General features: G+C 40.9%; 1 protein-coding gene across 1 annotated transcript; it reads right to left on the bottom strand.

Annotated features, from left to right (window-relative positions):
• Window positions 1-9,849: 9,849 nt before the first annotated feature.
• ETNPPL (ethanolamine-phosphate phospho-lyase) lies at window positions 9,850-23,904 on the bottom strand. Its single transcript, XM_027636125.1, has 13 exons — window positions 23,761-23,904; window positions 21,839-21,957; window positions 21,517-21,676; window positions 20,583-20,657; window positions 19,000-19,093; window positions 17,905-18,021; window positions 16,110-16,192; window positions 15,378-15,603; window positions 14,343-14,497; window positions 13,553-13,642; window positions 13,211-13,341; window positions 12,259-12,326; window positions 9,850-11,391 (listed from the first exon to the last, which is right to left on the bottom strand). The coding sequence occupies exons 1-13, from the start codon at window positions 23,814-23,816 to the stop codon at window positions 11,260-11,262; spliced, it is 1,506 nt and encodes a 501-aa protein (XP_027491926.1). The 5' UTR covers window positions 23,817-23,904; the 3' UTR covers window positions 9,850-11,259.
• Between the last annotated feature and the right edge of the window lie 3,051 nt (window positions 23,905-26,955).

Here is a 26,955-nt window from a genome sequence, read left to right as displayed (position 1 = left end):
CATGGAGGCAAGAAATTAATGCAGGACAGGTATTAAGACATTTCCCTGCAGCAATCATAAGCAATATAGATAGTCTTTCCTAATCTTAACACCTTGTTTCTTTTAGATTGATCCTACTATATATTACAAATTAATGGAAGACCAGGAGAAGACCTCCTGCTCTTATTCCATGTCCCTGGGTTCAGCCTGTATCACGCTTTGGTTGGGTACTTTTATGCAAATGAAGGATAGCACATATAGGTTATTCAAAATGAATTACAGTAGCTCCCTACCCGAGCCACACAGGATTTCAAGTGTTAACATATCTAGGTAAGTGTTATAACTGTTGTCACACACCGAGATTTTACGCGTCGTAAAATGGATTGTTTGCTGCTGACCATTTTACATTCAGTACTCCTGATGAAGCCTAGAGACACTTCTGCTAGAGGTGCTGCATCTCTTCTTTTTCTAATTTTATTGTCTTAAACTGAAAATTATCATCATTGGCATGTTCGAGGCAGTGAACACGCTTTGGGTATCATCCGCAGCAGCGTTTTTCATCAGCAGAATCTGAGGATCCCCTAAGCCCTAGTGTGGTGATTTATAGTTACATTTTTGCCAGAGCGCTGAATGCCTCTGGTTGGCACCTGTGTGATACTGCCGACTCCCTAGCCTCAGGGCACATCATTCAGTACCAGATACTGGCTCTGTTCACCTCTGAAGCATTCTGGAGCCATGATTTGACACAGATGAGATGGATACACTTGATGACTGAATTTCTGTCAAATTCACTAAAGCACATCATATAGCGTTTATAGACTCTATGCTATCTGCAGCAGGACAGTATATGCCTCGTCTGGCATAACATCTGTCAAAATAAGCTTCCCCTCTCTCTGTCCCCAAAGTTTAATAAGCTGTCTCTCTGTCCCCAAAATTTAATAAGCTGTATGTGTACTGAATCAGCTGTGTAGCTTGTGGCCACAGTGGTTTTGATCTGGTGGAAGCCAGCCTAAAACTGTCAAATCCTGGCCCCAGGTGTATGCTTTGTGGTCAAGGGCACAGTACTGAAAACTGGGCTTCCTGCCTAGCTAGCCCAGGGCTAAGATACAAACACCCATTCTATTCAGAGCATCAGCTTTTAGAACAGTCAGAACTAGAGCCAAAGGAAAGAAATACAGGGTACCTTGAATGATCTGAAGTAATCTATTGCCACGGCTTTGAATTTTTGTCGTGTTTACTTTTTATATGTATTTTTTGTTCAACAGTTTCATTTCCAATAGGAGTGGCTGCATACACAGAGGGTGGAGTATTTCCTTTTTGACTTTAGGAGCCCCGTTGGAGGAGGCCTGTCATTCCATTCTACAAGGGTTAAATATGATACTGGGAATAAGCATGCTCCTTTCTGTTTTCTCTTGCAGACAAAAGGAGTAAAATGCGGTCTAAAGAGCCACTGACTGCTCATGTCATCATTGCTGTGTCTGGAGGCTCTGAAAGGCTATGGCAACCAAAATCTTGTGCAAGACTGTGGATACCTCTAAAAGTAATGTCATTGGATGCCATAGTGTTTCAGTGTGCAGCTGTAGTTTCCAAGCTGATCCTGCCCCTACCCCTTTCAGAGTTATTGAGACAGACTGCATAAGCAAACTACATAAGGGTCTTGGGCACTGTGGTCCTGAAATTCTGAACCTAAAGGTGCAAGCAGAAGCCTCAGATACCCTATGATCATTATTTACAATATTTGCTGTAGAAATCAAGGATGTCCATGGGAATTAATCAATAAAAGATTCTCCAGAAGGACTCCCTTCTTTTTTTATTATTCCCTTCATCCTCATGCAGAGCTGAATTAAATGTATGCCAAAAAACCTACAGAAAAGGGAAGAGCAGTGAAAGACTATATCAAACTCAATTTCATCTGAAAAAAGAGCTCTCAACTCTAATATGTGTCAACTCCCAAATTCTTTCAGAGTGAATTATTCTAAAGTGGAATGAGGCAGACTGATTCCAAAACAGGTTTTCACACATGAGTTATTCTGCAATAGTTATTGCAATGTATGTGTACTCTGTCCTGGTCAGAATTAACTTTTCAAGTACAGACAAGCCATTCCATTAGAGTTGAGCAAATTACAAAAATATTTAATAAAGGTAATTAGTTATAAAATCTGCAGTAACATTCATAGTTCATTTAGGTTTTGCTTTTCACAAACATTTTGTTAGCTGGCACTAAACCTCCTATATTTTTCAAGCAATAGGGAACCTTTTCAATTCTTCTGTGGCATTGTTTGCCAAAGTATTTGTAGCAGAACTTTCGATATGCCTGATCTGAAAATTGTTAACGAATAGGCAACTCAGGGACCATTTGAAACTTAAATAATGAAATCTCTGTTAACAATACTCATAGCATTACAGACATAAATTATTCCTGAGCAGCCTACTGGGTCATGTGAATGTTTACAGTTTTCACAAAGAGAACACAAAGAGAACTGTCAAAGACAGAAGGTTGCACATCCCCATTTGCCCAGACCGTGGCCATCACTTACTTCATTACCACATATTTGTCCTTCAGTGCACATTAGCTCTGATCTCTAAAGTAACAGGGTAATGATGTTCTCAGTGCATTTTGTGTCAAGTTTCAAATCAATGTTGAGTTTGTCACTGACATTTCAATGGCACGCACACCTCCCTGTTCAAAAGATGAATTTTGGCACTGTCTACTTTAGTTAATCCTTTTAAAAGTGCTTAAACATCAACGGTAGTATTTGGCTCTGCATGCGTGATTTCTGGGCAACTACTCAAAACTTACTAAGCAATAATCTTTTTGTTTAATCATTCACTGCAAACATGTTACATAAAATGGACTGATAACAGAGTCACAAGACTCTTTTTTCCACTGGTATTTTACAAATTATGATACTTGAAAAACTTTTGTAAGATAGAGGGTACAAAATCAAATTTCCTACTGCTGTGAGAAACAAGAACTTTTTTCAAACCAGTGGAGTTAGCTCTGCTCAAGTCACTAGTACATCTCTTCCCATGGGAAGCAGATCATCTTTTGAAAAACCCAGGTACTGAAGGATTGCTGCATGTTGTTTTGTTCAGTAACAGTTTGGGTGAGGCAGACATGATGCACCATTAGAAGTTGCATAGGTTTTTATGGAGTAAACACTTGTGTACTGTCAAAAAATTTCAAGCAGTTCAAGAAAGTCATCACTGCATTCCCATTGGGAGAGACTCTTGGGTCTGAGATGAGGCAATGCTGTTGCTCTAAGGCTCTTGGCAAGTCCAGATTAGGAGCTGAATTGTATTAATCTCCAGATAGGCCATTTGCATAGTATGAAAATACACTGGCATTGCTACATGCTCCATTGGCTAGCAGAGATTTCTTCCATCTGTCCTTTTGTTATGCACTTAGAAGGTGCTTAAAGTCGCATGATTCTTCTGCTTCCTTGTTTGTATTCCCCATTTACCTCTTGCTTAAGATGACCTGGTGCCCATGGGCTGGAATGTGTCACCACTTTCTCCTATGCGTGATCTTCTCTCTGTGCCTTTGTGCCAGAACCTTCCCCCTGAGCAGCCTGCTGCAAGCTGTGTTCAACAGGAGCCAAAAGCCGTGTTTGCTTTGCAAGGAGACATTGCAAATGAAGCAGTATTTGTCTCAAAAAGGCAAAAAATACAGTGATAGCAAATGCAGGTGTGACTCATGGATAATTTTGCAAAAGTGAATCCTGTATTTGTGCAAGCCTTTGGGTTGTTTATTGTGTAAGTATAATGCTTTTAATTGAATAGAAGCCAGTCTGGAAAAACAGGAAAGAAAGAATGGCCTGTCTTGAGGTAATTCACCATTCAACAAGCACAAGGGGATTGTTAGTGGACATGCTAGAGCTGCCACCTTTGCTTTTCAGCCCCTAGCAATCAGCTTAGAAGCCTGACTTGAAACAAAGCAGGAGGGAGGGCAGTCTATGAATGTTCTTAGAGAAAGGAGATGAGGAAAGCCAGTTGTGACTCTTCCTCTCCAGACACCTTTTTTTTTTTGGTGGAGGGGAGGGTGGAGATGTGAGAGGAAAGGTGAGAAGAAAGATGATTTTTATCTAGGCAAATTTGAAGATGCTATGCCTTTTGGTCAATATTCCTGTAGGTGCTGAAGTTTTACATGCTGAAAAGGTATTTTGTTTTCAGAAAGCTAGATAATCTATGTGGTCTCAGACATTCTCAGCAGTGGGATTACGGGTATCTTAACTCTGTGCAACCTGTAGCATCATAGCAGGTGCAGAGACTTACGGTCCCACTCTCAGACCCAGAGCAGAGCAACTGTACCTCAGGAAAGCTCAAGAGACTGATGCCTAAAACACCGTGCTGCCAGGATTTAGCAGGGTATCCAGCCCTGTCGTGAGAAAGCCACGTAAGGTCACAAAGTGGTTGTAGCTTTTGACAATTTCCCTGCATGTACAATTGAAGAAGCCTGGCTATTTTTTTTACAAGCATTCTCTAGGCATTTAATGTTTCAAGGGTCTCTAATGCATTTTGTGGTTACAAGGTTTTCCACAAAACCCATTTCTTACAGTATTAAACCTATAGCTAAACCAGATTAATCCATATAACATGTTTTGGTGCAAAGATTTACTCTATTTGAAGAATGACATACAATCAAGACCTGGGATCATAAATGAGGGGATTTTTTTGTTGTAAATGTAGTCTAATTTGTCGACCACACTTTTAAATCTCTGTTTTTTTCAGGATATGTAATTAGATGGTGTTTCCTTCTTTTCCAGCAGTGGCCTGCAGATATCTTACTGGCTTTTCCTTTTCTTTGCTGCCTGTGGAAGTGCCTTTTCCCATGACGGCGGTATGTTGAGGTATTCTTAAAAGGTTCACCTGCAACTACTAATCTCTACCTAAGCCCCCTCCCTTCATAGAATTTATTTTATTCATCTCAAAAATATGTCAAATGGAGATTCTTTCTGTTTCACATTACATTTATTGAGCATAAAGAGATTGCCTTACAGAGAAATTTCTTTGGAACATGTCTGTATACATGTTTCTGTATGTGTTTGTATATATATATATATATATACCTACTCCTATATGCATAATGTACATACACACATAATATTTATAGAAGAAATACTAATATAAACAGCTACTATTTGTTCTCCTAGACTGTTCTTCTGGAATGTAGAATAGCAAGATTTTACAGAGGGCAGTATTTTCAGTAGCTGGCAAACCTTTGAGGGGACAAGGAGGAAGAAGATGTTTGATAACTTTATGAATTCTGGAAGACAAAATAAAATGAACAGAAATATACCTGGAGATGGGTACCCAGCAGCACCTGAAAGATGGTGCTGCTTTGACTGTACTTGGAGGAGGGAATGCCAGCAATACAAAGTGCTCTCTTAGCATGCTTTCCAGTGTGTCCAATCCCCATGCTCTCAAATACAAACTGGGAAAAGATTTATGGTGTAGTTTAGGTGTAGTAAAAGGAGAACAGGAGTCTCATTGGGATGCAGCAAATAAGTAATTAGGCACATGAAGGAAAAGTCTTCTGAACTTCATATGGAGCCATGTGGATTTGTAGGCAAATGGTTTTATACAGTACTTGCAGGTATCTCTCCAACCTCTCTTGTGAACTGGGAAGTAGTATAATACTTTAGACAAAAGAATGAAGTTGCGGTCCTTACTTGTAGGTATTTGTTATATTTACACGTCTATGTCAGAAAAAACTTTGTTACATCAAATCTAGCTTACACTGGAAGTATTTTTTTTTTCCACTAGCATTTTACCATCTATAACAGTGTCCTCATTTCACTGTGAGTTAAGAAAGCAGCATTAAATTTTGTGATTATTTTTGCATAGACGCATAATGGAAGGGAAGGGAATCTGGTCTTGTCTCACAGAGACTTTTAGGTCTCATCTGTATTCAAATGTTGTTCCTCAAAACTGAATGTCAACATATAGCCTTTCCTTATAGTCTAATTTATTTATGATTTATAAGATCTGTGTCTTGCTTAATTAGCAATAGAATAAAGCTAACTTAATTGAGAGCTGATTACAAGTACTGTGAACAGAAACCTTTGTTTGCAAGAGCAAGCCACTGGAGCGTGTTAGCAGTGTATTTTTCAGATGAACTGCTTTCATGCCTTATTTTGGGACTAGAATGAAGAAACTAAGGAATGGATACCAAAAGCCTTCTATTTGTTTAAAGAAGTGTCTTGTACCAACTGAAAATGTATTTACAGATATTTAAGCTTCCTGGGAGATGCTAACCAGACTGCTTCCTTCCCTGTCTCTTCATTGCTTTCTGATATTTCACATAATCAATCTCTGACTTTGTATTGCCTGTCATAGGGATTTATTCCCTGACAAAACCAGAGGCAAGTTATTAATAAAGCAAAATAACTCCAAATAAGTAAATTGAGCTAACTGTACTTTGGGACTTGCAGTCCTATATAATTGGTATTGTTCCTGATAAGGTGATTAACCTTTACAAACCATAACAAAGGTTATTACAGCTGCTTTTATATGTGGAAGTAAATAGAAACATAAAGATGATGTCAGTCTTTGAGTTGTATAATGAATGAATAGCTAAGCTTAAGCCAGGAATCCTTTTCCAGGTTTTCATGCAACCCCAGGATTTTCTGCCTTGTTGATTATTAAAGACTTTCAGCAAACTTCAGTGCTGTGCCAAAACACATTTCTTCATGTTTTTTCCCTTCTGCTTCCTTTAATTTATTTTTTTTTTAAATTCGATATTGTTGTAAATGTATGTCATTGTGATATTGGAGCAGTGTTCACCCTAAGACGCATGAATGGCTGTGAGCAGGGGTGGGAGAGACTGGAGACTGTTTTGCTTAGTGCAGATTGGTCTTGAGCTGTGAGCTCAGTGAAGGCTTTAAACTTTTGGTGCTTTGTATTTAGAGTTTTCATTTAGGGCCAAATGTCTTTCCTTACGAAATATCAACATGAAGATTCTTCCTCTGTAGAGTTGTTTCTCATGGACTTTGTAAGACAGCCTGCAGCTCTGGAAGCTGAACCACAGGCACCAAGAAAATCAAATGTTCCAGGTGGGAAAATACAAATGTGTATGGATAGCAGAGATAGGGAAATCCCGTCACGGTCATTTGGCCTTGTCTTCCCTTGCATAATCCTTCTGGCAGAGCTTGGCTGGCAGCAGCACAGGCCAGGTCCAGGTTGAAAAGAAACATTATTAGAACACCTGCTTAAGTCATCACTGAGAAACCTGGAAAATTAAACTAACTTTTCTGCTGCTATGAGCTAATTTACCCTGCTTGCAAGTGTAAGTAATTTGTTTTTTTCCAAGTTATTAAATGAAGAAAAAGCCCACAGATGTAGGTTGAACATGCAGATACAATATGCTGATATGTGTATACCCCGTACATAACCATACAGTATAATGAATACTATTTCATTGACATCCCAGTTCCTTACTTGGTCTTCTCTAGTATATTACCACTTGCAGCTTCTTTAACACGTTCTGTTGTTTTCAGCTCAGCTTAGAGTATCTGGGAGCTTACTATCCAAGAGATGCTTGTATGCATTCTTGTGTCCCATTTTGCAAGAGGCATTTAAAGAACCTTCTCCTCTTAGATATAATTTTCTGATAGGTATTTGTGACTTCTTTTTCTAGGTCTTTTTTTTTCATATGTTGGTGCTGAAAGTGCTGCCCCAGGCCCAGTCAGAATTTTGACCCAGACTTTTATCATGTTAAAAATGAATTTTTGTCTCAGCTTTATTTTTTTTTAACAGAAATGCCTAGTGAATTGCAATGACACATGTAAAATAAGTTTTCAGGCTTGTCCCTTGGTCCCCTTCATTTACCTCCCTTATTTTACCAGATATAATCAGAGCTTTCTTCTTCTGAATGTATGTGTGGACTTTCTTCTGGACTTCGTGTGTTGGGGCTGTCTGTTAGTTCCTAGCCACCAAGCTTAACAGTTGTGAAGATTATAAATGTATTATCTGATAGGAGGCTGTTGTATGTCTAAGAAACCATTCATCTAAAAAGCAGACAATATATAATACTCCTGCATAATTCTTCTGTTCAATGTAGTCCTGTTGCAATGTTGTATGGACTTAAGGCATAATCTGTTTACCTGCCAGTTCTGTGGTGTTGTGCTGACATGGCAACTTTTGATGCCAATTCTTCTCTCCAGAACAGTGCTGTCTAAGGCACAGCTTTCCAACTCCATGCACCCTCAGTCCTGCTTGCTTTTATGTAGGGGAACTAAGTGGCAGTGGATTCAGACGCTCAGTGTCACACTCTCATCAGTATTTGCCACAAGCACCGTCCTTATCGCTTGTTCTAACCTGTCTGTTTGCTTAAAAGTCATAAATATGCAATACAAAAGCGATGGAAACAGTGGTAAACTATGAGTATACAATTAAATTACCTTGTTTCAGCTTCCAGTAGGATGAGTTAGAGTGAAGATACATGTAACTAACTCCAGTGTGTGATACCAACTTGAGATGGAGTCCTGCCTTTCTTTCATTCTGCTATCTCTTACTCCCGTATGAGGCTGTTCATGAGCCTTGCAGAAAGCACATAGTCTTATTTTTGTTTACACAAAGTTTAGTGAGTTGAACTGGCTTATGGAGGTGCCTGATGATTGTAAGGGCTAGTGTGGATGTTGAAACATATGGCTAAAACCAGGAATTGCACAGTCAGGATAGTAGAGGTAGAAAGAAGAAAAAGGGAAACAGAGTTGGAAGGGGGGTGGAAAAACCCTTTCCTGTTTAGTGGAGGGAATCTATTTGATCAGTTCAGCTGACTGGAACTGCACTCTCTGTGTTTAGTCTTAATAATTTCTGCTTCCATTCTCCCATCCCTTAGTCCGGCTCTTCTAAAGAGTAAGCCTTTCACAGTAGTGACTGTGCTTAATCTTGCGGGTGGACTCTGAGGTACTGTGGGAATATTGGTATAGTAATAGTAAGTCTAGTAGGTCTAGTTCAACTCCTGGTAACTGTTGGATTGGTTCCTCCATTTAAATGATAGTGGCTTTTTGCAGTGTGTCTCGTAGGAGTGATATCCTCTCTTGTTTAACGAAACTAGGAGATTTAGCTCTAGGTAACTTGCACCTTGCAAAATGAGCAGAACCAAGAGGTAGAGAGCTTCCTGACTTGTGAAGCAGAAGCTGGGTTAAAAACACTAGTGAATTGGAGCAATGGTTGTTCCAAATATTTTGAGCATGTGCAGAAGCAAGAAACAGGTTCAGGTAGAAGTAAAGAGGCACAGACCCCTTGTGTTTTTGAGTTTGCAAACTTCAGATACACACACACCCCCCACACCCACATCAGATTTAGTCTAATTGGATTTTTTACATCTAGTTCTTTGACATATTTTTGAAAATAAAATATTAATGACCTGCCACAACAGTCAGTGTCATAGTACATACTGCTGAGCTCTGTGCCTCTTAGCTTAAGACTTTCGATAAATCACACAAATATTGGCTTGCTTGAAAGTGCATGCTGCTGCTGCACACAGTGGATGAGGTATAATTTAAGTAGTGGCACTCCACACAGGGAGTGACCTAAGCCATGCCTTTGGACATACCATTAGGTTGACTTATTTCCTTGTGTAGTTTCATTTCGGAAAAGACCTTGTATAGTTTCATTTCATTTCAATGTCCTTCCTGGTGAAAGGTTAGCAGGGGCTGAATTATAGCAACTGAGACAACATCTGGCTTGGAGGGTAAGAGCTTCCAAGAGCTGAGGGCCTCAGGGAAACATAGCCTAATCAGTTGTGCTTTGGCATGGAGACAACCTCCAGCTAAAATTGAAGTTACTTTCCTCATCAAATAGGTGCTACTGAAGAATAAAATTAAAACAAAAAAAAACACCTCTTTGCGGAGGATATCACAATTGTAAACAAGAGATTTATTTTTATGGAAGAATTATTCAAGCATCATGAAACAGAAAATAAGTCAGCTTGAGGATGGTGGAAGATGTTACACCAGAAATATCAATAATAACATAGCAAATTGTGAAAATAGATAAGGTGCTCAATTTTCAGTCATATGAGTAAGATCACTAGCAGCAATTAGGAAAGAGCAGAATTGAGGGTATTAAAATTGAAGAGGAAATAAATACATTTTGTATTTTTTTCTGAAGTACAAACTATTTGTAAAGCCCCCCATGTCCTCTATAGCATGGAGTTGTGCATGTATTAAGAAAGGGAAGTAGAGCTTTTGTGCTTTCATTGAAATTTAACACTGACAAGGAGGCAAGTCAGTCTAAAGTATCTGCAGCACGAATAGGCAGTGGTTGCATGCATGGTTAATGCAGTGGTCCTCTCATTTTAGTAATCTATCCAATGTTAGCATAGCCATTTATTTGTCAGGATCCCATGCAACTGGTATGTGACTTTTCATCACCACTGACAAAAAGGAACAGCACTGCTTCGACAGGATCAGGTAACAATTCCCCTGACTGTCAAAACAACTAAAATGAGAGACCTTTAGGTTAAAATTCAATCAATCAGTGTGTCTGAAATTATATATACTCTACTTGCTTCTTTTATGGGCTGATAGGGTTCAATCTATAAACTTCTGGGAAAAAGATCATAAAATCTTACTCTATATAAATAGTTCTCTATAAAAGTTGCTTTATTCATAGAAAATTAGACTCTTCATTCTCTTTGAATTTATGGTGAGAATGCCTTGCATAGACATCATGTCTCTACCTACAGAGTGGTAGACTCTTAATAGAGCATTGTCGACATTAGCAAAGCTACTCTAATTTACATCAGCTGGGAATATGGTCCATAGGACCTAAGTTACACCGGAAAATAATAATGATTTCTTTCTCAAGCAATTGTTAAGTGAATTCAGCCATTAAAACATGGGAAGTAATTAACATCTCAATATTACATATTGAAATTTAAAATAATGTAAAAATAGCACGTTAAGCATATATTTTTAAACTTAATAAGATTGGCATCTGCTTTATGGTGGTTAAGCAAATCAGATTCTGCATAATATGGGTAAATCCACAGTTTTCACTGAGTTTGTGCACCTGTATCAAGCCTGCCATTGGTACCACGGTATTTTTTTATGACTTGTCTGTTCTGGCACATCTAGATTTCAAACCACATGGCACAGTCGTCATGTATCTGAAAAGGTATTTTAAACCTACTGAAGCTAATAGGAATTCAGACAGTTTGTGGAAGGCATGACTAGGCTTCAAACAGATCCTAAGACTCGGACTATTGCACTCTTCATCTCAAAAGCAAGACTGACACAAATTCAAATTGAATGAAGAAACTTTCCCTCTTCATGTTCTTATTCTTTTACTTGGCAGCGAGCGTTTTTTCGAATAAATCCCATTTTCTTGTCTGCAGGCAGCTCCATTCATGTGACCAGTGCTTTCATTTGCACCTTCTGGTTGAGAAGTCTCTTCAGCTGTCTGAAACAGGAAGGAAAAATCAGTGGAGGCATGTGCATGTTTTCCACCAGGCAACCGTTGGACTTGGTTCCCATTAGATAGCTCTGCCTGACTCTGTGTTACTGGCACAACATCTTAGTTTTGAAAGAAATTGAACTGAATGTGTAAAAATGACTGTAAGAGGAGGCTTGCGCTCTAAATCCAGTAATATCTAGATATATAACCAATAATTGATCGGGTCTCTGCATAATTACTACATCCCTAGACAGCTGAGCTATTGCTTTCTCACCTCCACATCACCACTGGAAAACCCACCAAGGGACAGTTTAGCAAGCTTTCCTATAAAGAGGGCGACATTTTTTCAAAGGTGTGAGAAATTATATGTGATTTATCCAAAGCTGAGGCTGCAACCTAAGAAGTCCTAATTTGGATGCATGTCAGCCATTCATACTCAAAGAGCTACAGTGGAAACAAAATCCGTGGAACTGTCTGAAAACTTGGACACTTTCCAGGCTGAAGGCTTGCTTAGAAAGCCAAATATCCATCAGTAGCATGTAATACCTAGAACTAGCAACTGCTGACTGCTCTGCTCATGACTTTGTGCAGCTCAAAGTCTGGTTGGTCTTATTTGCACAAAGGCAGATAAGGCAAGGGGCTTGCCTGTAGCGTGTTTCTCATTGTAGGTCTGTATTACTCAGCTCTTTTTAGATTTGCCCCAGTGAGACAATCCTCTCAGGTTCCTAGTAGGGAGTTATGTTCTGAGCTCAGTTTCAAGGCACAGAGTCACTCACGCTACCAAAAATTAAGTCATGCTCTACCAAAGCAATTTATACTTGATTTGCAAGCACCTATCTGAATAAGAGTTAAAAAAAAAAAATTAAAACATACTTTTCTTTTATACTGTATATTTGTAGATGCATTATTTTCTGTCTTCATTTCAGTGGCCTCTTCAATTTCTGAAAAAAAGTAATAAAATAATTAAATTTAAAAGAACTGGGAGTAAGTAAGCACACAGGCAATTTAATAGCTTGCTGAAGTAAAAAAAAATCAGCTATTTCTCTGGGAATTTATCACAAGAAGAATAACTGAAGAATGATGAATACTTTCTACATAATTTTTCAAGGCAACGTGATGAATCTATCAGGACTGTGTAGCTTGGGGGGGGTTAGAGAAAAGAATACAATTAGCAACTTGACTGTGGCATGGGGTATCAAATAGACCTTTCAAAGTGGAATTCTGCCTTTGTCCAGCAGGTTCATGGTAGTCTAACTCCAGCTGTTAAAATCTCAGAAGATGGAAGCATCTAATGTAGAATGGGCTTTGAGAATCCTTATGCTAATAGTATACCAGATATTACTTTCCCCTGGATTGGTCCCCAGGTAAAACATAAATAGAGCCTGAAAACCTTCAGGCTAATTTCAATGAGACAATCATGTTGCAGTACGCCAGTTAAAAAAAACACAAAAAGAAAAAAAATAGGTAGAGCACATTATGGAAAGTTACACCAGTGTTTCTGCAGTGTGTTTCAGGCCTGTGCTGAATTAATATATGCACTCCTTAACATACAGCATATGTGACCAGAAATGAGTAATAGCACTGAGTCTGTGAGAGAAAGGATTAAGAGCAGGATTTTGCCTAAAGTTTGGATTAAGTACATATGGAGCTTTTTGTTTATTTATAATAATTGCATTATGAACAGCAGTTTGGACAAATGGTAAGAAACGCAGTTTATTACTTTTCCTTGCATGTAATGGTCTAGGTTATGGTACCTGGTGTTTCTAAGGGGTCATGGGAAAATGAACAAAGAAGAGTATTCCTTTGAGCCCTAAAGCACACATACCTGTAAGAAGTGCATCAATTGTCTCCACTGCATGTTTTGCATCTTCCATTGTGAAACACATTGGTGGTTTAAATTTTAGAATATTTCTGTAGGGTCCATCTGCACTAAGAAGGATTTGACGCTCTTTGAGTCTGTGGAAAGAGGAAACATCTGTGTTAGACATGGATATAAAACTATATTTTGTCCTGTCACACACTGCAGTCTGAGACAGAGTTTGAAAGTTTTCTTTTTCTAGTACTATGTTATCAAAAACTACACAAATTTAAACTGAAATTAATGACTAAGTGTTGGAGAATAGTAGAAGGGTTCGAACACTGCACATAGTCTTAAAAAACTATTTACTTGTAAATAAGATGAAGGGCTTCAGCTGTGGCTGGTGTTCGCTTTTGTTGATCTTTCACCAGATCCACTCCAACAAACAATCCAACACCCCTGGAGTAGAGAAAAAAAGTACAGACAAGTGAAATCCAGTATCAGTAACCCAAGCCTTCTGCTGAAAATGTAGTACCTGTTTCTAACAACTGCGGTTCCCTTCCCTGGAGTGCAAATAGGGAAAAGAGCATGAAAGAGGAGACTTTCTCTTTGGTTACATTTTGGCTACTTCACACAATCAAGTGAGATAACAGATATTCCTGGATAAATAAATTTAACTGTCTCATTAAGGGTACATGGTCAGTTTAGAATGATAGAATAATTTTCTTTTTCTCTTATCCTGCAAAGCCAGGGAGCTGTGGAAGACAAATAAGGAAAACCAAGAAGTACACAAACCCCACAACCCAACCTCTTCCCTGCAAAAAAACCCAGTGGTAGTAAAAAAAAAATCAATGGTAGTAACATGAGGAAAATCCGCAGTAACATCTCCCAAGGAAATTGACCACAGATTTGAGCAAGGTCTGCATCAGCTCAACAGTGTGCTGAAAACTGGGTTGTCTGAGGCACATGGCTCTTTATCCTACTCTCCCAGAGCTTTTCTAGTGGTTATGCTTATACCTAACTAAGTTTCAGATAGTCCATTTTAAAAATGAGGTGTAGCAAAATCATGACAAAGTGTTTTTGTGTTCCACTCCCTCCAAACTTGTTGCTTTTCCTAGCAGAGTTATTTTCTTCTCTGACATTGCTGTAACACACCTACCTGATGTCTCCCACTAAGGGATGTTTCTTCTTTTGCTCAGCCAGCAACTCCAGGAGATAATTTCCTACACGTGTAGCATTTCCTTGGAGATCTTCTTTTTCTATCACATCCAGCACAGCCATTCCAATAGCGCAAGACACTGGATTGCCTCCAAACTGATAGCAAAGACAAACAGGAAAACAAAATCCATCATCGAAAACAAAACCCATCAAAACAAAACATACATCTGTGTTTATCCATGTAATTTTCACTTGCCCTCTCCTGCTTGACATGCTCATGAGGCAAGCTTGAAAAGGTGAGGATTTTGTGCCATTCAGGCTGTAGAACATCATCCCCCACACTTTGGGCAAGGGAGGGGCTCCCTCATCCTCCACTTCGGGTCTCAGTAATTTGAAGACTTCAAGGGCTGAAACGTTCAGCTGATTGCATATGCAGGCAAAATGCTCCTGGGAAGGGCAAAGGGTGATAGATCCAATATTTCTTGAACTGGAGGGTATAAACTCCATTAAAAGCAGGGGGATCGATGGTAGCTGAGAAGACGGCTGAGTCACAAGAGCAGAAAGCGGGCTCAGTAAACAGGAAGAAAGCTGCACCTCTGTGGCATGCATGCAGATGAAATGTTTCCTGGTAAAGGGTCACTGTTTTGTTAGGTGTCAAATGCAGAGCAAGGTCTGCCAGGACATAAGCTCTACCAGCACTGAGCCTATCCAAGAAAACGAAATTTTACATTATCAACATTTCAAAGGGGGGAAAGGAAAAGAGGCATAAGGAAGAATTTATCTGTATGGATGTGACCTCAGATACATTACTTGCCAGAGAGTTAGTGCTGGTCCATATGATGATGTACCACTTGATACAGAACACATTTCAAAGCCTCTCTACTTGCTTTTAGATATTAGACTGTGGTTGACTTGAGCTCTTAGTAATGTGATGCAGTAATGGATGCAGATGTTAGTTGAATCACTCGAGCAACTTCTAGCTGCTAAATGCAGACCAAAAGGTAAAAAAAAGGCAAAGCTTCACTTAAGAACTTACTGTATTGAAATACTCCAATCCGGAAGCACCAAAACTTTCAGCAATTTCCCTTGTTGTGACCACACAAGACATAGGGTGTCCATTGCCAATGGGCTTTCCCATGGTGACAATGTCAGGTACAAAGTCTTCGCCTTGCAGCTGGAATGCCCAAAAATGCTTCCCAACTCTGCCAAAGCCAACCTGGACCTCATCAGCTATGAACACTCCACCCGCTGCACGCACGTACCTAAAACCAAACAGAATAGCTTGAAAGACTAGTGCTGCAGTACGTGTCTTGGGTAGCCAATCAAGGACAAAGGAGTCTGTATCACAGAAATTCTCCAGTGTGAGATCAGGTTAGGAAAAAAAGAAAGAACACAGCTAGAGCTATTTTATAGCTATAAAACTTTTAGTAAGCTACATATTAAGAAAAAAAACCTCTGACATTTTGATGAAAAATAGAGGCACTATAATGATACTGCTGCATTATAACTATGATGGTTTAACTACATCTTCCATCAAACTTGTGGCTAAGAGTTAAAGATAGGTAAGGAATAGCAATTATCTAGCTAAAAACAATTAGCTAATATTCCATAAAAAATGGAAGTGGAATCATACTCTTCAATAAATAGAAATTAACCACAGCCAAGAATAAGAGAGGTTAATAGCTGAATTGATTAGATAAGCCTACAGTGAAAAAGCTATTTCTTTGGTTAATTTTTCAGTTATGCCCTTTTGAAGTGATGTACGTACTCTGCCACTTTCTGGAAATAGCCCACAGGTGGAATTACTTGGCCTCCACAGCTCTGCATGGATTCAGCTATGAAGGCGGCAATCTATAAGAAACAAACTCATGTGAGAGCTGTGTTCATCTACTTGGCCTTTGCACTGACATCTAACAGTCTAGAAATAAACGTTTAAATATGTACCTTAATTTAATCACGCAACCAGTTGGACAACTGAGGGCTCTTGAGAACAGCTACGGCTAAAGAATTTATTAATTCTGTAATCAGGAGTGCCCAGATTTGCAGTAGCCAGGGTCAATTTTGCAGCCTGATGGGAATACAAGGATCGGCATTAAGCCGTTGTCCTACAGCTGTTGAATTTGACAACACTTACTGGTGTCAGTGGATGTTGGATCAGGCTTCCAGGAGCTACATAAATTTATTTTAAAATTTCCATTTACAGGAGGCACACAATAGTGTGTGCCCTTTTCCCTAAGAAGTTAATAAAACTTGCAGGTATATGTGTTGACCAGTTTTTTTGTTCAATTCTGAACACCAGGTAGAGGTGGATAGAAGCTGAACTGTAAGATGACCTGTGGCTAGTCTTTGGGCACCCCTGCCTAATGCAAATAACTACACAAGTAAAATGCCAGCATGAGGTACTTGACAAAAGAGGAGAAAAATTCTACAGATGATATAATTCCAGTTGCTAGGAATGAAAAAGAAAGTTATTTTAATTCAAGAAGAGTAAGAGCAGCAGATCAGATACACTGGAACATCAAAATTTGTTTCTTGTCAACAGCAGAGGTCTATGCAGCAGAGATACGATATTACCCCAAGGTCTCAGTCATAAGTCTGCTATTTAAGGGATTGCATCCCCACACCACTTCTGAACCCCTCCCTGAGCATCAAGAGGTCTCTGTGCTGGTGCAGTCTTCCTGGAAACAAGGCCGAGCAGTAACGTGTAAAGAACCATACACTATATTTGAAGAGGCATGCTACGGCCAAAGAGTACGAAGCTTCCCATAGCATGTGAGGCTTAGCCTTTAGCACAACTTGTCCTGCCACAGGTCTATGTCACCAAAACCTAAGAAATATGCAAAAGAAAGGAAACAAGGGAAGAAAAAAAAAAACTATGCGTTAGTAGAGAATAAAAAAAGTCAATGAAGAAATAAAATAAGAGTGATGTAAATCTATCCGTCTAGAAGGGAACATGTTCCAGGCTTTGCAGAAGTCTTCTGGGACTTCAGCGGGTTTTGGATCAAGTCCTACATGTCTCAACACACTAATGCTATCATATAAAACATTAACACGCATTTTAGGTAAACCTGTTCAGAAATGGTCTGCTTTTATCAAGGTCATATTGTGTATGATTGAAAGTTTCACCTTTTTATATGACTCCAAAGTTATCTTAAGCTCCCAGGCTCAGAAATGTAGTATCAAGATTTTCTCCGTGACCCGGAGAATTTTACATATCCTTGCTAGAATTTGTGACGTAGTTTCTCAGCTGACCTCAAACCTTTTCCTAAGATATTTACAATCTACCAATTCAGTGCATACAATAGGAAATTAAACTGCTGTGATTGTATCTGCATATATTCAACTGTATTGTTGATCCTTTCATTGACGCCTAGAAAAACTATGATAAGAGCATCAGGTAGAAAAATGGCCCATTTTGAACACAGAACGCATCATAGAAAAAAAAAAGGAGGGCAAAGCTTGTGAAAGTGAGTGAAGAAACAAGTCCTTAGTTGCCTGTTACATGCCCCCATGCCGCATTTAATAGATGAAGCCTCAACATTTCTAGAGCACAAAACACACACCTTACGTCCATTCTTCTGTGTTTCTTCAATAATCTTTTTCACCTCTTCAGCATAAGCACTTGCTGGATCTGGGTGGTCTTCCCTATATTTCCCCCTGTAGATATCTGGAGAAGGAGCCTGAAAAGACCAATTTTTTTTTTTTTAAAGGTCATCCTTTTATGAAACATTTACTTTCTTTTCTGCTGCTCTGCTTTATTGGCTTTTCACACAGATAGGTAATAGGAGTTAGTACAGCCTGAATTTCTGCTCAGAACTGCAAAAGACTTAGAGGATTTTAAACTCATTGAAGCCCTGTGATGTGTTCAACATTACTGAACACAACTGTTGAAAGAGCCATCATCTACCTCATCCCCATTTCAAGATTGTCCTTCCTCTCCCTCAGGACACAACAATGAGTCCTCATACATCATCTTATTTCAGATTCTTACAGGAGATCCATTTCTGCAACTGGAGAATGGGGTTTTCCAGTCTGTCACTTCCCTTCCAGCTTCCTAGTCATGGTACAAATCTGTATGACATTCAAGCCTCTACAAACGCTTTTGGGGAGGTTTAGTAAATAAAGAGAAAGGAAGTGGTATAGGAAGATGGATACTACTGTGGCAGTGCAGTTAATGCAAGTAGGTCTAGATAGGAAAGACCTGCTTGGTGTACATTTCTGGGCTGAGAAAGATTATTGTCTTTGTAAGATATACAAGTTTAAGTTGAAAAAAATCACACTCAGACACTCATAAGCCCTATACCCAGCTCATGTAAACTTATGCAGTCTGCCTTTCAAGTTTTTGGAAGTAGACTCGAAGTCCCGCATATCTTTAGCCAAACCAACACAATGTCTGTTGGCTAATTTTATCAAATTGTGTAACTATACAATGCAGTGACTAAGAAAAATTCTAGCACTTGAAGGAAATCAGCCTTACAGCTGAATACCCACTTCGAAATCCAAAAGCAAACAATTTTGCCATATTTATTCCACTGAAAAACAGCCAAGCATATGTACTCTAGCATCAGCAAAACAAAATGAAAATGTATGTATACCAGAAGAGGGTAATTCAGTATGCTGCATAACAGGCATAAAAATTACAAAAAAACCACACTTACCACATGCACATACTCCTTCTTGCAGTCCTTTCCCAGCTGATTAAATTTATAGGGGCTGATGTCAATCAGAGATGTAACATGGCCATGGTAAGCACTGCATGAGTGTTAAATATCCAAGTCAATTTTTACCAAATGGAGAGAAAAGCTAAACTTACAGCTGTGCCTATAAATAATCCAGAATCAGCGACTGCATCTGCAAACAGTAGCACCGTTTGCAAATGGAACTTAATTTAATTTACCCAGTCTTTCTCTCGAAGGCAGTATGAAATCGCTGTTGGCTTTAGCTCTCTAGCAAGACTGGAAGCAGGAGGGTTTTTGCTTGCATAAAATCAAGTGCCAGCATGAGGACAGACCAAGATGATGTCCCCTGGATCACACCACCTCCAAAGTGGCTGCCCGAGTAGCCTTACCTAGCAGCAGTGGGTCCAGCTCCTTCATTTCCAACCTGTGGGTCCCACTCTCGCCAACCCAAGTCTTGCAAGTTAGACCCCAACACCATTGCAAAGACTCTCAAGAGTGTGCATTGCATTGGAAAGTGAGGATCTTATGCAGCAACAGCACACTGCTATCTGCCCTGAAGACCCTACAGGATAGATGGTTTGGCAGAAGGATAAGGATATTATTCAAATATAAAAGCTTTATACTGCAGAGTATGCTAAAGTTGGTTACTACTGAGGCTATTTTGATTTAGAAACGAGGAACCAGAGCCTTCTGAGCCTAAAGCATGTAGCATATTCATTCAGGGAATAATCACTTCTGTTCAGCCATAAACTTAAAGGGAACCTCAAACCAAATCAGACATCACAATCTCATAGTAGCACACACTAAGTTAGTGTGTGGCTAACAGGGATCTGAGCTAACAGAGATAGCTGAGTCAAACAAGTTTTTGCTGTTCAGATAGACGTGCTCTTGCAGTTGCTCTGGCTGGACTTTCTAATCGCAACCTGAGAAAAAGACCCAGCACTACAGCAGTGTAACCAAACCTACAGCTGCATCTAGGACAGGAAAATCCACTAGAAACGTGGTTGGCCACCTTCCCTATGGCTGACAGCCCTCTCAGTGCATCCTATTTGGAGCCAGTCGATTTTGTATGCATACTTGTGTTCACTGGAGGAGAGCTGAGCATCAATGCAACACCACTGCAAAGCTACAGCATCTTTCTTCTTGACCACTGAATAATTATTTGTGCAAAAATCAAACGTCCACCAAAGCATGACAAACAGAAGACTTTTTTTCCAGAGCAGCCCAGTGACCAGAAAACTCATTGCTGTTGAAAACCAGCATTCAAGTCTCTTGAATTGCTTTGGGAGTGTCTGTGGGAAATGCCCTCTAACAGGTGACCGACCTTCTGGGGTGATCGACCTTCTGGGGTGATGAACAAGCTTATTTTTCAGAGATCTTCAAAACTTGTGTTTATCCAAATGTAAAAAAGGGATTTCCTGACCTGTTCTAATGCTAAAGCAACAAAGCTTTTCTTTCAGCAGGCAGGGGAGTATAAACAGCAGGGGGGTGCTGCAAAGGTGCTTCTGAAGTAATGGCAGGAGTTCCTGGCTGAATTCACATAAGGTACTCTATGTACTTACTTTTCAAGGGTGATCACATCTTGGTACCCACGGTACTGCCGAGCCAGTCGTAAAGCAAGATCATTTGCTTCAGACCTGCATAATAAGAGATACGGCAGCAAAAGAGTGAAGAAGTACTTCCAATTAAAAGGGTATTCTGAAACAGAAGACGACGCATGGTACTAATGGACATAATAAAACAACACAGCAGGCTTTGTTACTATACAGATTACAATGCTAAGGTTGAGACTACAAGTGCCATGTAAGGGGGCAAAGAAAAAACAGCTCTTTGTATAAACAGCAAACAAAGAGATGCTTTATTCCCCTCCCCCGGTTTGTTTTTAGATATTTACATCCTCTTGGTACAAAGGAGACTGCTTTGCAGTTGAGAACACAATGCAGCCACAAACCCTTGAAAAGTAATGCCCCATCTCCCACACTCCACAATGTTTCCACCCTCCCTAGCACTGGCACCATCAGGCAGCAGAGAACGCAAATCTGCACGTAGGAAGAGCGCTCAAGCTTCCAGACTGACCTGTTGCAGCCCCTCTGCTCACAGGTCCCTACAGGTTGTCTCTTCTGGTAGCAGAAGGAATCACAGACTAACAGACTACCTAAAGAATACTAATTTCCAAGGTTATGTGTCAGTTTACGAATGGCATTCACCAATCTGTACATAGTGGTCACCAATTTGCAGTCTTAATTTCCTTTTCTTGCTTTTTTCCACTCCCACTAGTGTTTAGCAGGCCAGTTTCATGTTTTGGCTTTCTTTCTTTGAGCCACCACACTAAAATGACAGTTGCAAATAAGAAGGAAGTTTTGACCAGTACTGTAAATATTTTTGTCGCATATTACTAAGTCCTACTTAGTAAGATTTGGACCAAGCTACCCTGAGTGTCGATCTCAAAGAGGAGCAAAATAGTCACAATGGAAAAAAGATACTATTCAGACATACCCAGAGTTAACAAAATAGCAAACAGAGAGTTTCTCAGGCAGGGTGGCTGTAAGACGCTGGGCATACTGAACAAGGTTGTCATGCAGGAAGCGGGAGTTTGTGTTGAGCAGTTCCATCTGTTTTGTTGCAGCCTTTATCACATATGGATGACTGTGGCCAACTAAAGAAGAAAATGATTAGCTATTACCAGCAAGCAGTTAGATACTGAACCACACAAGGACGTTCAGAGAAGCACTGTGAGTATCATCACTTGGCAGAAGTGTGTTCTGATCTCTATTAGAAATTAAAGAATGGAAGCAGTCTCACAAGTTAAACTGCTTACCATGTGCAACGTTGTTGATGCAGTCTAAGTATTTTTCTCCTTTCTCATCAAACATATATTGGCCCTGAGCACGCACGATCTTCAGAGGGTCCTTGGCAAAGAAAACTTTGCAGGAAGGCCTAAAAAAGAATAATTATAAAATAACACCATTTTAGTTTTCTGTTGTTCCACCTGCTTTGAATGTTGAGGGAGTTAATCTTCTGCAGCTCTAGAGTCCACTGCCTCCCTCTGCAAAGTGCTTGTGAGTCATTCAGGTGGTGGCTCTTGCTGAAAGTGAAAAAAGCCCCCACCCACTTCCCCAGGCACAGTGGGAACAGAAAGAGGTCTTTAATAAGGGCATTTTCAAAGCTTGACTTGCAATTGGTTTCACAGGAGCACACGGACTGCACGTCATTCCAGGTCCTTATATGTCCTGCTGTGTTTCTAGGCTGTAGCTCTGTTTGTTTACATGCCTTAGGGACATCTATGGCCAAATAACTCACTGGGACTAAACCAAGCCGTTAAGCACTGTTTTATACTATAGCCAAAAATTCATTTCGCAATGGATGACTGCAGCATATAGAAGTCACAGTCAAGAACAAAACACTGATGCCTTGAAGGCTTTATTTTCGGATGTGCTGAGCAGGTCCTAAAAATCTCACTATCTCATGCTTTGGATAAAATCTTAAAAAGCAGCTTTTTATAAGCACCTAAATTACACTGACTTCCAGCAAAACTCAGGCTCCTTATAAAATTATCCAAAGTACCCTTTAAACACTTCCCCAACACTCCCCCCCCCCCCCCCGCCCCCCGGAGAATGTGTCAGCTAAGTAATTATGTTGAATGATATTACTGAGCAGAAGGAAAGTCTTCTGTACTTTTAGCAATGCCTGTATGGCCTTGGATAAACACAGTTGTTTCCAGGTAAGCCTGGGAGTTATTGTTTGGTATACTGAGATTTTGAACTTGTAAAACCTGTGACTCCTAGAAAGCGATTTCTTGCAGTTTCTTGCCCTGTTGCATCAATCTTTTCTGACACCTTCAGCTATTTTTCTGGTATGCTTTCAAAGCAGTGCACTACATCATCATTGGCCGTTTATTAACCGAAGATTTTTATGCTATAATGTATCAGTTCATTCTGTGAAAGTTTGTTTTTGTTCGCCCAGCACAGCTCAATCCTACAATCATTGCACAGGTGGGAGTCCCTTAACAGTGAGCTGCCCCTAAAGAGCTGTCAATGTTCTCTCTTTATGTGGCCATGACTTTTATGAATCTTTAGTGAGTTATGAATCTTTAGTGAGCTTTCTATATATGCCACACATTTAAGATGCAATCAGCAAAATAGACACTGTTATTGACATCCTGGACTTATTTTTCACTTGGCAACACCTACTGAAGAAAGAATTAAAGCTGCACATTCTGGAGGAACTAACATTGCAACACAGAGATAAGTGCACAACCAAGACTATCACTCAGGTCTCAGCTGCTGGCAGCCCTCCTTGTGTGTCCCCCAGTTAGACTCAGCTTAAGGAACAGCCCAGCTCCATTTAACAGAGACGGCTGTTTTTCAGGTGCATGCAGTTTATTCACAAAGAGAAAAAAAAACCCTGCACAGCCTCATTTTACACATACACCTGGGTACCACATTCTGGCTGCTCGCTTTGATCTATTGAAGAAGTAAAGTGGCGTTTGATGTGCAGGATTTTAATTACTACAGCCCGCCTAGGGAGTGCCAGGTGACCCCCGAGACCTGGTAAGCCGGAGGGCTGACAGGTCCTGTGTGTGTTCGTGCCCCCCTCCCCGTCGGGTCTTGCCCAGGGGCCGGAGGGGCTGCCCAGCACTGGCAGTCCCCGGGTAGCGCCGAGCGGGTCTGGACGAGCGCTGTCACCAGAGCCCTTCCTCCTGCTCCCCCCTTGACCCGCTCCCGGCCCTGTCGCCCCTACCCGATGTGCTTCCTCCGCAGGGCCAGGGTCTCCGCCTTGCTGTAGCGCTCCTCCATCCTGCAGGCACGGCACGGCACCACACAACACGGCACAGAAAGACACCGTCCGTCCCAGCCCGCCTGAAGGTTGCCCGCCTCTTATGCAGGCGCCGGCCCCGGTCAAACTCCTCCTCCCCGCCTCCCTCCCGCCTGCCTTCCCCGACGGGACGGAACGGGACGGGACGTCCCGGCCGCCCCCCATCCCCGTGGGTTTTCCTTGTGGGCGACTCGTTTTTCCTGTTGAGCTGAGGCGGGCCAGCCGCGGGCGGCCCCCGTGCCTTGGAGTTTCGTGGTGGGATTTTTTTTTGTTGTTGGTTTGGGGTTTTTTGTTTTGTTTGTTTGTTTTGTTGTTTGTTTGTTTGGTTTGGTTTTGGTTTTTTCCTAGGGCTGCAAACCGGCACAAACTCGCAAACAATCCACTTGGTGCGTGGGGGCGGCGGGACAGACGGGCGGTCGCTCAGCTCCCACGGGCGATCCTGCCGTGCCTGACATTCATCGGGCACTCTGCTGGTCAGAGCGCCTCTGCCACAGACATACGCGGAGGGAAGATGAGGGGTGTGGGAGGAGGGGAACAAAGCGGACTGTTTAATCAAAAGTAGGGCCATAATTCAATGTCTTTCTCTGCTTCTTATGTCCCAGAATCTGTTTGGAAGAGTAAGCTGAGGTACATACATGTACACATCCATCAAAGGGGCAAAGTAGTAAGTGCTATGGTTTTCCAGGTTTTTATACATGTAAGTAGAAAGGGGCCCGGTGCTCAGATGCATTGGTACACCGTTAAGTCTAGGTAACATCTAAATGTAACTAGTACTATGATTGCTTTGTAACCACATTAACAATATAGAAGAGACTTGCTTAAATTTGGCATTTCCTCATGGTTACACTTGATAATCATCTCACTGGACATCAAAGAGGGAATGATAACATGGGGAAGAAGGACAGAAATCACATGAAGAGGCATCAACAGCAAGGCTTCTAGTGGAGCACCTCAGCTTTACCTTCTCCCTGCTGGAGGCTGTTCCTTGAGCTGCATGGGCAGGCAGCAGCAAAACTCTCACCCACGTCTCTACTACCCCATCTGTAGCTCGTCTGTGCCACCTGCAGCACTATGTTTGGAAGAGTTTTCAGTGAACATATGCAAAGCCTCACAATTTCCTGTGCTGATGATACTTGTTTTTTCTAAGTCAGTATCCTGTAAGTCATCCTAAATTTTGAGATGGAAGAAACACACTTCCTGATTTTTACATTTTTTTTAATATGTCTGCCAGCAAGCCACATTTCTGCTTCTCTTGTCAAGCATTTCTTTCCATACAGTCATTTTCTTGAGCTTCCTCAGACAGTCTTAATTTTGAAGCTTTCACATTCTGCATCGGAAACCTTGCCTCACCAACCAACAGAAAGCCACGTAGCAGAAGTGGTAGGAGGCACCAGCAGCTACACCTCTATATCCCAGAAGAGACAGCAACTGCCTGTCTTCACTGCCTTGTCCTGGCAGAAAGACTTAAAAGATATGAGGGAGTTGCCAAAACTGTCAGCTAGGGCAATATTGTACAGCCAGTGATGAGATTCATGTATGGGTCTCAAGAACACGCATTTATATCTCCTAACACCCAATCGGAGCCAAGGCTAGAGCCTGTAGGAATGCTCTCTGCAACGTTTTTTCATTTTGCCCACATCTCTGAAAGCCGGTGAATGATATTTAGCATAGGGTAGATGCAGTTCAAGTTGTACACATTATATACTGGACCTTTGTACCAGCAATGCACTGGACCCAGGCAGAGAACAGCAGCATGCGAGTCTGAGAGTCCCAAGGCATTTCAGGAGACGTTTCCCTGCACTGGGCTGGTGCCTGCACTCTGTCAGTGCCGAGCACAGCCCTATCGCTCCTCTGGGGCTGCTGGCAATGCCAACACTGGAAAATCTCAGCTGTTTATCCTGACCTGCCCTGTCTTGCTCACACAGAAACCCTGGACCACAAACAGATTTAAGGGATATGCAAGATGCTGTGCTGCTACTCCTTTAGAAGCATGCAGCGAGCCGATTGTATCATGGCTTTTGTTCCAGGTTTAGCAATAGCAAGCTTGTGCACAGCTAGCTTAGTAATTGATTGAAGCAGTATCAAACTTCATCAGGAAAACTTCAAGTCATAGGTGAAGTAGCTTGTTAGAAGGGGAAGTTGCTCCCCTGTTCCTTCAAAGCCGTGGAAAGAGGCTTAACAGTCAAGAAAATATCCCTCTCTCTTGGCTCTTTTCATGCTCTTTTGATACTATCAGCAGGAACGAGCCTGCCAAGTCTCACATGTAGAGCACAGGTTTCTGCCCTTCAGATTAGCAGAGACCCTGACCCAGACAAAGGCCTTTCCAGCACCTTGTCACCTGGCTTTTTCAGACCTCTCCAGTTTCTTCCACTTGCCCTCATAATACTGTGGCATAAATTCTAAAAATATTTCTCCATGATATATAGTGTTATTAAAATAATTTTTTTCTTTTTAATACTTGTGTTTTATTAAAAAACCCCACCAACCCCCAAACATGCTGTTTACTCCATCCTGCTCTGTTTGCTTTATGGACATTTTCTTTTTTTTCCACACTTGTTTAGGGGCTTTGTCGTGGCAGGGTACCAGAAAGTAACAGCCTGGATTTCTGTATGAGGGATGAAAAGGAGTAAATATTTCTAAGAGCTCTCCAAAGTATCCAAGTAAGGTGTCTTTGGCTCTCTATTTACCTGTTAAGGAGTTATTGTACCTCTGAAAAACAATATACTGCTGGTGCATTCTGAGGAGCAAACCCACTCCATGGTTAGTGCAAAATGATCTGTACTGAATACCTGTTTCAGTACAGAAATTTAAAGACGGACAAAGTGCACCTGTCTGCGTCTTCTCAGGGATAGCCAAATCCTTGGCATTTGTGCTGAAAAGGGAATGGACTTGCCTGTGGGCTGACGTGGTGACTGGTTCAGCAGACCTGAGTCAGTTAATCACAGGGTGTGTTAATCAGATTTATCTCAACCAGAATCAATTACTCCACATGAAGAGCACATAGACATAGATATAGATATATGGATCATCTAAGCTCCAAATCCAAAAGCACTGTATTTTTTTATTGCAGATAGGAGATGGGAAAGCGGAAGGCCCTTTAAGTACTCAGTCTGGAAATTC

The sequence above is a fragment of the Corapipo altera genome, unplaced genomic scaffold (genome assembly GCF_003945725.1).
Source record: "Corapipo altera isolate COAL_440 unplaced genomic scaffold, ASM394572v1 22b, whole genome shotgun sequence".
NCBI lineage: Eukaryota > Metazoa > Chordata > Aves > Passeriformes > Pipridae > Corapipo > Corapipo altera.
Note: the sequence above shows the minus strand (reverse complement) of the source record. Positions and strands in the feature narration are given on the sequence as shown.